Source organism: Archocentrus centrarchus, chromosome 10 (assembly GCF_007364275.1).
Source record: "Archocentrus centrarchus isolate MPI-CPG fArcCen1 chromosome 10, fArcCen1, whole genome shotgun sequence".
NCBI classification, from domain to species: domain Eukaryota; kingdom Metazoa; phylum Chordata; class Actinopteri; order Cichliformes; family Cichlidae; genus Archocentrus; species Archocentrus centrarchus.
The window spans coordinates 10,880,120-10,889,768 of record NC_044355.1 but is presented as its reverse complement, the minus strand read 5'-3'; the positions used below and the strand labels follow the sequence as shown (position 1 = coordinate 10,889,768).

At 41.6% G+C, this 9,649-nt stretch overlaps 1 protein-coding gene across 1 annotated transcript; it reads right to left on the bottom strand.

The window, feature by feature from the left end:
* Window positions 1-215: 215 nt before the first annotated feature.
* Window positions 216-8,713, bottom strand: sash3 (SAM and SH3 domain containing 3). The gene is made up of 8 exons (XM_030739316.1): window positions 8,488-8,713; window positions 6,951-7,043; window positions 4,423-4,557; window positions 3,514-3,649; window positions 2,326-2,483; window positions 1,884-2,096; window positions 1,654-1,798; window positions 216-921 (listed from the first exon to the last, which is right to left on the bottom strand). Exons 1-8 carry the CDS (start codon window positions 8,548-8,550, stop codon window positions 653-655), a joined length of 1,212 nt encoding a protein of 403 aa, XP_030595176.1. The 5' UTR covers window positions 8,551-8,713; the 3' UTR covers window positions 216-652.
* Between the last annotated feature and the right edge of the window lie 936 nt (window positions 8,714-9,649).

Here is a 9,649-nt window from a genome sequence, read left to right as displayed (position 1 = left end):
TACTAAATGCATTTTTTGATTGCCAGTAATGATCCGTCTGCTGGTTCACCTTCGGAAACTTGTTACGACTTTTACTTCTTCTAGATTGTCAAGTTTGATCGTTTTCTACACACAAAACAACGCTAGACACACCGACAGCTGTGTTCACAATCCGATCACCAAAACAAAAAGCTCTGCACTGTGTAGTCTGTCTGCTTTTGTCAGTGCATTGATAATTCAAACTAGGCAGAGTTTATTTAGTTTGTTATGAAGTGAAATGTTATCACATTTTTGACAGCGGGGGAGTTTAGTGACTTTTGCATCTGAACTCTTCATATATACCATTATGGTGAGACATCTTGATGAGAAATGATGACAGCTACATAAATCAGAAAACACCACAATACAATAACACATTCATCTAAAACACTGCTCCCAGATAGGCCAGATGATAAAACTCATGCCCCTTGCTTGACATTCCAAACAAACTAACAAAAATAAATCAAATCAAATAGAAATGCAGGCAGTATATTCACACTGTTTCAGCCTGTAACTCTACAAAATCTTCTCTCTTATCATGTAGAGATAGTTCAGTGGGATTAAATGGGCATCCACAGAGACCCTGAGAACCAGGAATAAAAGAAGTTTGAGTAGTTTTCTGTCCATTCCCTTCTCAAGATCCTTCGTCCACTGTCAGCTGCTTCAGCTGCTCCTGCACAGTCTCCAGCTGTTCCGTCTGGGTCTCCTGTGGCTGCTCGGACTGCAGCTGTTCGGACTCCGGTTCATGATTCTCTGGCTCTTCCTCCGTCTTTGGCTCTTCGGGTACGCTCTCCAGGTTCTCTGAGCTCTCAAAACAACCCGAATCCCTCGGTTCCTTGGTGTCCTCTCCAGATCTCTCCTCCTTCTCCTCTTCCTCCTCTTCTGGCCCCGACTCTTCTTCAGCTACACAAGGCAAACACAATCACAGTTTAATACAAAGAAGTTCACTGCAATCCTTTTTATTTCTCCCAGAGGAAGGTCATTTCCTTTTGCTCAGCATCCAGTAGTAAAGGAACGACACAATCATTCGTTTGGAATCACTTTGTGTCTGCCTGGTGAATCTAAATCCTAGCTCACTCTTTTTTGGTGTTGTTTATGTCCTCTCAAACCTCCTGAGGGAAATTCACTACATGCAGCCTGCTGACTGCTATTTGGTGCTGAGCATGTAGCGCATAAATATAGTGGGATTTTACAGCAGAGGGAGAACCAAAACATTAAATTTGTGGGTCAGACGGCTAAACAATGAGATAAAAGTGTTTAAAGTGTTTAATGCTAAAGAGTTTAAAGATAAAGAGTGTTTAAAGCTACAACACCCCCCCTGTGATGATTTCAACATGTTAGAATCTGAGAATAATCAACCACAATCAGCTGCAGAATATTTCCTTTCTACAGCTGATTGTAAATGAATTTAAAATCCACAAACTCTCCTTCTGCAGTAAAAATGAGCCAAGACATCAAGACAAAGTACTGTGAACGTAATGTGAGCCATAAAATGCACCTAATTATGTAGCTGAGGCATAAAAGAGTACAACGAGATCCTGAAATGATCAGCAACTAACTAGCTTCAATTTTTCATGACTGAACTCCTTTCATTAGACATCATGAGCTTTGCGGCATCACAGTGAGTAAACTTACAGTCTCTGAGCAGTTCGGTGGCGTTCAGGATCTTGGAGCGCTGTTCTGGGTCTGTGATGTTCAGCTCATTCAGGTGAGACTCCTTCAGCCCTGCAAAGTCCTCCAGAGTCTGGAAACCATGCATGGACAGCAGGGAACTCAGCTCCTGCAACACGAGAGAGCACAAGGTTTACATTTCTGTGATCTGACAGAGGACACCAGTGCAGACGGTATTCTGCAGTTTGCCTCACCGTCAGGTCCATGCTATCCAGGACTTCCTCCAGGGATTTGGGTTTGGATTTGCTTTGGTTGGCCTTGTTTTTGCAGCGCTTCCTCCTGGTCGGGGGGTTCTCATCGGGCAGGATGTTCACGTATATGAACTTGAACGAGCCCACCTTGTTGTTGAGCTTCCCTGTCCAGGTGCCCACAGGGGGCTTCTCGATGATGTAGATGATGTCTCCTTTCTATGAAAGAGACAGTGTGTGAGTACTGGCAGCCTGACACGAGACAAAGGAAACACATGAAAGCCCCTGAGAATTATCCATTTAAATTAAACTCTGTCACCAGCTCAATATTTGATTAAAAAAAATGAAAATTTTAGCATCCCCTCAAGCAGACTTTTTCTGATCACATATCATTGTATCTGCCTTCACATGATGATAAACTAAATGACACACACACTCCGAGACTCACTTGGAGTTTTAGCGACTCCACATCGTAGGGGCTGGGGGTGAAGTCAGTGTGGACCATGGCGCGGCCACAGAACGGACCATTGTAAGCCAAGCCGTTCTCCTCCAGTCGCATGCTGTCCCTCTGGCTGTACCCGCTGTCCAGGCTCTGCCTGTCGCTGCCTGAGGAAGACAGATAAGAAGCTGAGTCAGATTCATCCTGAGTCCTCCACCACTGCTCCAGATGTTTAAACACACTGTAAACATCTCTATATGACTCAAGGAATCATGCCGATGGGACAGTCTGAGCCTTTATACAATTAAAAGACCCATTTTGTAGCCTTTAATTATTATTATTATTATGATATCCCACAACATTCTGCAAAGCTATCAGAACTCTAAACAAAGCCGTGTAAACAAAGCTGTTTCTTTTAGCTCTTCACTCTCTGGACTAATTAGATATTAATATTGGAAAAATTAATTCTTTTTCAAAGTACTCACCCCCCAGCAGGAAACTGTAAGAATATTTTACTGGGAAAAATTCCCTTCTCATTCATCTGCAATATTAATAACTTGCTGCTTTCAGTTGCTTCATTAATCACAGCGGGTAGCTCCTCATGTTTGACTTGGCAGATTTTTTTTACACCTTTCCTGACACAACTGCAAAAGGATTTGTGTCTGTTCAAACCGGGGATCTTTTGCTTGTAAGGCGAATGTGCAAACCCCTAAATAAAAATTCTTAACAATGCTGGAATGAAACTGTCCAACTTGTATTAAACCAAACTAACAGAAAACATGAGCCTGGTCTAACACTATAACACTGTTTTGACAGTTATAACCCCAAAGGCTCTGCAAGCACCTGACCGAGGAAATCAGGTCGACTGAGTCAGTGACCTCCTTTTAGTCTAGTCTTAAAATACACCTTTAGAGGGGAGAGTCTTCCCTGATTTTACTTGAATATATTTCCTTTAAGAAGTTGGTAGACAAGGACATATTCTGTTTCAATCTGATGATTTTATGACATAACTGTTTTTTTTAATTGCCACTGTTATTATAATTATGGTCCCGCAGTTACAAGAAAATTAATATCACCCTAAAAAAAAAAAAAAAAATCTGTGTATCCTTGGGCTACACTAAATTTATCACATTTAGTGTGGCAGACCTCCAAGCTCCTCCCTCACAGTCTGAAGCTCTGTTTTTGTTTCACACTTACTGCCAGAGAGCTGGCGGGTGATGGGGCTGGGCATGGTGTCCTCCGAGCCTGTGGAGCACACCGACGTCCTCTGACCTGCACTCAGATCTGGAAGCCAGTCAGAGGAGACAGGAGACAGCTCCTCACCGCTCTCCCCCTGGAGACAACAGTGCAGAGGTCAGTTCACTTTCACCTCACTTAAATAATGAAAATGTCAAATAGAAGTCTCATTATCTTTGTCTCAAACTTGTCTCATTAGCTTTTTAAAAATATTTTTGGGGAGCTGTCGTTTAATTGCAGAAAAGTAAAATCTTCTGTACTTGTTTAAAAAACAAGTACGTCTTTGTGCTGACACACATTAACCTTGAAGTGACAAATCAGCAGCGGTCTGCTAAATTTAGAGCTCGAAACTGAGCAAGAATTAGAACAAACTTTGGTAGGAGACAAACACTAAAAAGCAGAGGCAGTGGGGGAGGAGGTAATTCAGGCTCTTTACCTATGAACTAGCTGCCCCGCAGAGTAAAAATACTTGATTACAAGAAAAACATGCAGCACTGGGAATAGTAACTACTGCAGCAGGCTGAAATGTAACTTTACATTTTTTGGTATGCTGCATTTTAATTAAATCAAGAGCACACTATACAAATTTTATGTGTTAGGCAAAAAAAATATAAGTCTCTGCACTGTAATGGAGCAGAAGTATAAAGTACATCAAGGGTGCTTAGCTGAGATAAATGGGATGATCAGCCTTTGTTCTAAAAAAGGCAGTACATGCAGTTGTCCACAGGGTGGAGACAGTTTCAAACAGTTTCAGGAGTGTTTTTGTAACAGAAACTCGTGAGTAGTGTATTTTTTTTTTTTTTAGCTGTGCAGGTGTATTAATCATTTATTAACCTTTCAATGAATTTGTGAAACTTAAATAGTCTTTACCCCTTCTTCAGCTAAAGCCTTCTGCACCATCTTGGATGTTTTGCGGGTCATGGTACGTGAGATGACATTGCGCCATTTCTTTCCCAGTTTGCTGCCACTTTTCACTGCTTCCTCTGCAGCCACACCGTCTGCTACCTGAGAGGAGAAGCGGAAAAATACACAGATGAGTTTAAAATCGTGGCACAGTGTTATTTAAAGTCAATGAAATGAAGTTTCCGAGTAGTTAAAAAAAAAAAAAACTATGTCACTGACACAATTTGCTCTTGTGGTGGCATCGCTGTCAGGTCACACAACTCTGCACTTCTCCCAGACTAGAAGAGCATTTTGTGGTAACACACACACACACACACACACGCGCGCGCGCGCACTATATTGTGGCCAGGTGTTTGAAAGCACAGTTTCAGAGAATGTTACCAGACTCCATCTGCAGCTAAATTGCGTGCGGTTGTATGATTGTTACTGAAAGGTAAAATGTTGTTTTCAGGGTTTTAGGTGGTAGTTAACAGCAGAGGCAGGCACACAGCTCAATCACAGTGATTATTATTATTATTATTATGCAAATACAAAACCCTTCCATTTTTTTTTATATCTGTATATCTCATATCTCACGAGGGTGCTCATGAAATAAGAGTTGTAGCCCAAAAAGGTAACTTTAATTGGGTAAAAAGGTGCCAGACAGACAGAAAACAGATGCCGTTTTCTGTTACATGTAAAATAAATGTAGCCAGCTCGGTTATGAAGAACAGCAGCAGAGAAGTTCTCACAGCAGGTGGTCACCATCAACCACCACAACCACCGTTAATTATACACATGAGTTTCTGTTTTGATTCTGTTACTCAGACATACTTTGGAAGCACGTGCTGTCGGGATGCCCTGTTTGCATACATTAATTCTGTTGTTGAAACGAGCTTTTTTCAGTTAATGCTCCTCGGTAAGGTGAAGGCCTGCCTCCCTCTAACTTACTTTGAGACAGTAATTCTTGCCTTTATTACCTCTCAGACTATTGTGATTCATTGTATGGTGGCCTTGGTCATTTGTTACTTTGTTGCCTGGAGGCTGTACAACATGCAGCAGCTTGCCTTCTGGTGGGAAAGAAACAGCATGCCCTGGGCTCCCTGCACTGGCTTCCAGTCCCTTTCAGGATCCAGTTTAAAATTTTACTGCTTGCTTTTAAGATTCTCAGTGATTTGGAGCTGCCCTACTTAACTGAACCTTTCTAGCTCTACACTCCTACCAGAGCCCTGAGGTTTGCAAACCACCTACTCTTGGAGGTTCAAAGATCCAGGCTCAAAAGCAGAGGCGACAGAGCCTTTGAGTGACAGCCCCTAAATCTTTCTAACAACTTACCCTTTCACATAAGAGCTGTCCAATCACTCAATCACTTTAAAACACTGTTAAATCCTACTTATTCTCACTTTCTTTACGTTCTGGTTGAGCAGGTATCCTGGCTTTTATCATGCAAATAGTCTCATTTATTTCTATTATTGTTTATTTGATGATGTTTTATTGAGGTCTATTGTGTATTTCAGAGTATTTATAAGTGATTTAATAATTGTTAATTATATGTATATTTTAGCAAACATGGCTTGCCTGTAAGAAAGAAATTAAAAATCAATATTAGGTTTGCAAAAACTAAAATTAAATGTGGCCATCTGGCCCCATTTACTCCTATTCAACAAGCACTATCGTGTAAGCTCTCCATCCATCCATCCATCCATCCATCCATCCATCCATCCATCCAGCCAGCCAGCCTCTCTCTGTATGAATTGAAGCCAATTCCGGTGCAAATATGAACTAAAGAGGCTCTGGAGAATCTCTTAAATGATGTTCTCGACCTATTCTTGCAGTTGTTTTTGATGAAACACGGTCATGAAGAAACACTACTGTTTATCTACTGTGTCAACATTCAGTAACCACAATGACAAGGACAAGGCCGTGTCTGGAGAGACCAACAGGGGTGTAACAGATTAATTCTCAGCATAGGGTTATTCAGCAAAGCTGAAAGGAAAAAATATATAAGGCTGAATTTAAATGCATACATTCTATGGGGGAATACCATTTAATAGTTTCGGACACAGAGGCTCTCTGCTTGACTAGACCAGAGGACATCCTGTCTGCATATCGCTGTCATCTGGGGCTGTGAGCAGTGCTTCTCATTCTTACTTCCTCTCTCTGTACTCATTTTTCTCTAACTTCCACTCAGCAAACTGAATGTTGCTGGGAAATTATTTATATGTTCTGTTAATTTTAAAAGTGCTAACGTGCTCACATGTGTAAATCAGGAAGCACCATCTGGGCACTTCTGTAACAGCCATAACTGAAAACAGCTTCTGCTGAGCCTCTAGTGGATGCAGCGTCATTTAGCGACTCGATGATGGTCACAGCATGATGGACAAGGAACAATGTAATAAAATATCTGTAGGAACTGCTATTTGGGAAGTTAAAAGAAGAGATGAAATAACTAATTCTTCTCAAAACTATCACGTATGTTTCACTTGTTTTGTGCAAATCTGAGAGGAGAAACTTACATTCTCCTCCAAGAACTCCTTCTCTGACACAACAGGAGAGGTAGGTTTGGGCTTCATGAAATCCTTGAAGCTGCTGGACCTCTGCAGGGTGAGCTGCAAACAAAATGTAAATCGCAGTTAAACATTATGATCAGCAAAAGGTCAGACAGTTGCTCTGTGGTTTTTTTTTTTTGTGGAAAACTGATAATGCTGAACTTGCGACTGCGCACATGCAGTGTGATCTTATCGCCTCAAATGTGCGAAACAGAAGGATTTTTTAGAAGGAATGCCTGCCTGTGTTTCTCATCACACAATTATCAAAGTTGAAGTCATGGCTGTGGCTGCATCTGATGATGTTTTTAGTAGGAAACACAAAGGAAATGGTGTGTGGTGAAATTCACAAGAGTAGCTTGTATTCTTAAGAATGACCCTGAAATGTACACAAGACATGGCGGGGGGGGAGGGGAGGAGGAGCGACCTTAAAGACCAAACATGTACAACAATATGATTTCATCTTTTATTTTTGATAGCAACAGCATTGTTTTTCTAGTCTGAACACGAGAAAGGCAAAGTGGAAAAAAAGTATTTAACCTCTACTAATTTTGAGCCAAAGTTGACTTTTTTTTTTCATATTTCCCAGATTTGGAGTTTCTTGTAGCTGTTGTGGAAATTCTCTGTCTAGTTTTCCATTTAACCACGCCACTGTGTGAAAAATTTTATTGCAGCTCATCCTTCTCTCTTTGCGCAAACCACAGGACAGGAAACTGGCAAAACTTTAGCAACTGCTGGCAACCAATCATTGCAGACATTCAGCCAGCACCGGTGGCTTACTGTCTACCCTGTAAAGCTTAACCACCAGCTTCATTAGTGTTGGGGACAACATTTTGACACATTTTGGTGGTAAATGCCACCAAAATGCAGTTTTTATTTAATAACCACAGCACTATCGGTTAAATCAATTTTCCACTAACGCTGATAACACTGAGGTTCTTAGGAGATGACTACCGAGAAAAAAACGCAGTGAGTTGTGTTATGACATGGCATGAAACAGGCCACAGGAGGACAGCTGGGTGGAAAATAAGAGCACTGGTGTCAAGTGTGGGAGGCTTGCTATCATGGTGGCAGCTGGAGACAAAGTCAGCAGAAGCCACAAAGTCTTTTCTGACTCAAACTACATCTGCAGCAATGATTCACCCTGCCAAAATAGAGGAACTCTGCTCTTCTAAAAATGCACAAAGGCTGCAGCCAGAAGGTTAGTTCGAAAATTTAGGAGACGTTCTGTTTAAGGCAAAAAAAAAGGTTCTTGCCGAGCCTGAAGTTTTGTGTGTGTTCTGCTTAACCGCAAAGGTTTGCACTAACTTGAGCTGACATCCTGTGTTGAAAAGATGTGCACACAAAGAAGACAGCTGATGGTGCAGTGAAGCTTGAAGTGTGTGTAACAAAGTATCATCGCAGCATAAGTCTATAATAAATACCAAATATAAAAGCTCAGTTTCAAACTGTAGCTGTACAAACAGGACAAAACAAAGAATTACAGTAACTAAAAAACTCAGCTCACCTTCTTCTTCTGCGCCTGCACCTGCTCCTTCTCCGAGGCATTTGAAGGCCTTCGCCTCAACATCTTCTCCTTCAGTGGTCCTCAGATCTCCCTGGACAGAAAGCTGTGAGAAAGCCACGCCGGCTTTAATCACCTGAGGATTTCTGTGACTGCGTGGTCACAGCCCGAGTCTGATTGACAAAGTGAGGAAGGCGGATGTGTGCGTTGCTGCAGCCAAATGAAGTGCAGAAGCCAGCGGGAAGTCACATGGCCACGCTGAAACTGAAGAGGCAAGCCCTGCTTTTAGTGACTGCACGGAGACTCGCGGTTTCGTTATATGTATTGCTCATGAGTGCGTGCTGTGAGTTCTCTGTGGCTCAAACTAAACTGACACATGCAATCTCCATGAGTATTTCATTACAACTCTGTTGACTGTCACTACAGGTCAAATGGAAAGTGTCAAATCACTTGTTTCTCATCTTTTTAAAGATCAAGTAAAAGCTCGCTGAAGGAACATTAATCAGCAGATGCTGATGATCTTTTTGTGTAATGACGTCCCGCAGCCACTGTGTTGCAACATTTCTACCCTCCTGCACAATTTTATAAGTGCAGAAAGTTGAAGTTAATTTACAGGCAGTAGAAAAAAAAATCAATTGTGTATCTTAACACGTCTTTTGTGTGCTCACAATGTTGAGGACAAATAAAAGGTTTTGATTTTGCAGTCTGTTGTTTAGCTTCAGTTATAGTGAGCTGAAGTGTGGAAGTGAAAGGCAGCTAGAGATGACATATTTAGAAACTCAGTCGCAGCCTTGCAGCTGCAGCTACAACTACAGCAGGCTGTAAAAAAAAAAAAAAAAAAAAAATCACAAACTGCTGATCAGACTGGCCAAAAAGCTCATCCATACTTACACTAAAGTCGTTTGTGAGAAGAGTGAGATAAAAAGGCTAGACACACCTTGGCACCATAAAAACATCCAAAATGGACAATTAAGACAAAAACAGCTTGCGTGACTCAGAAATGCGCGTGCTTCTGGGTGCACACTCAGCTGGCAGGACAAGGCAAAGACTAGCAGTAAATGTAAAGAGGGAAGTACAATGCAAGCCAAGTTTAGGTTGTTATTTAGAAAAGGGGGAGGGGGGCAACCACATGATAAGAGGATGCCCTATTTTAGTTTCCTGTCAC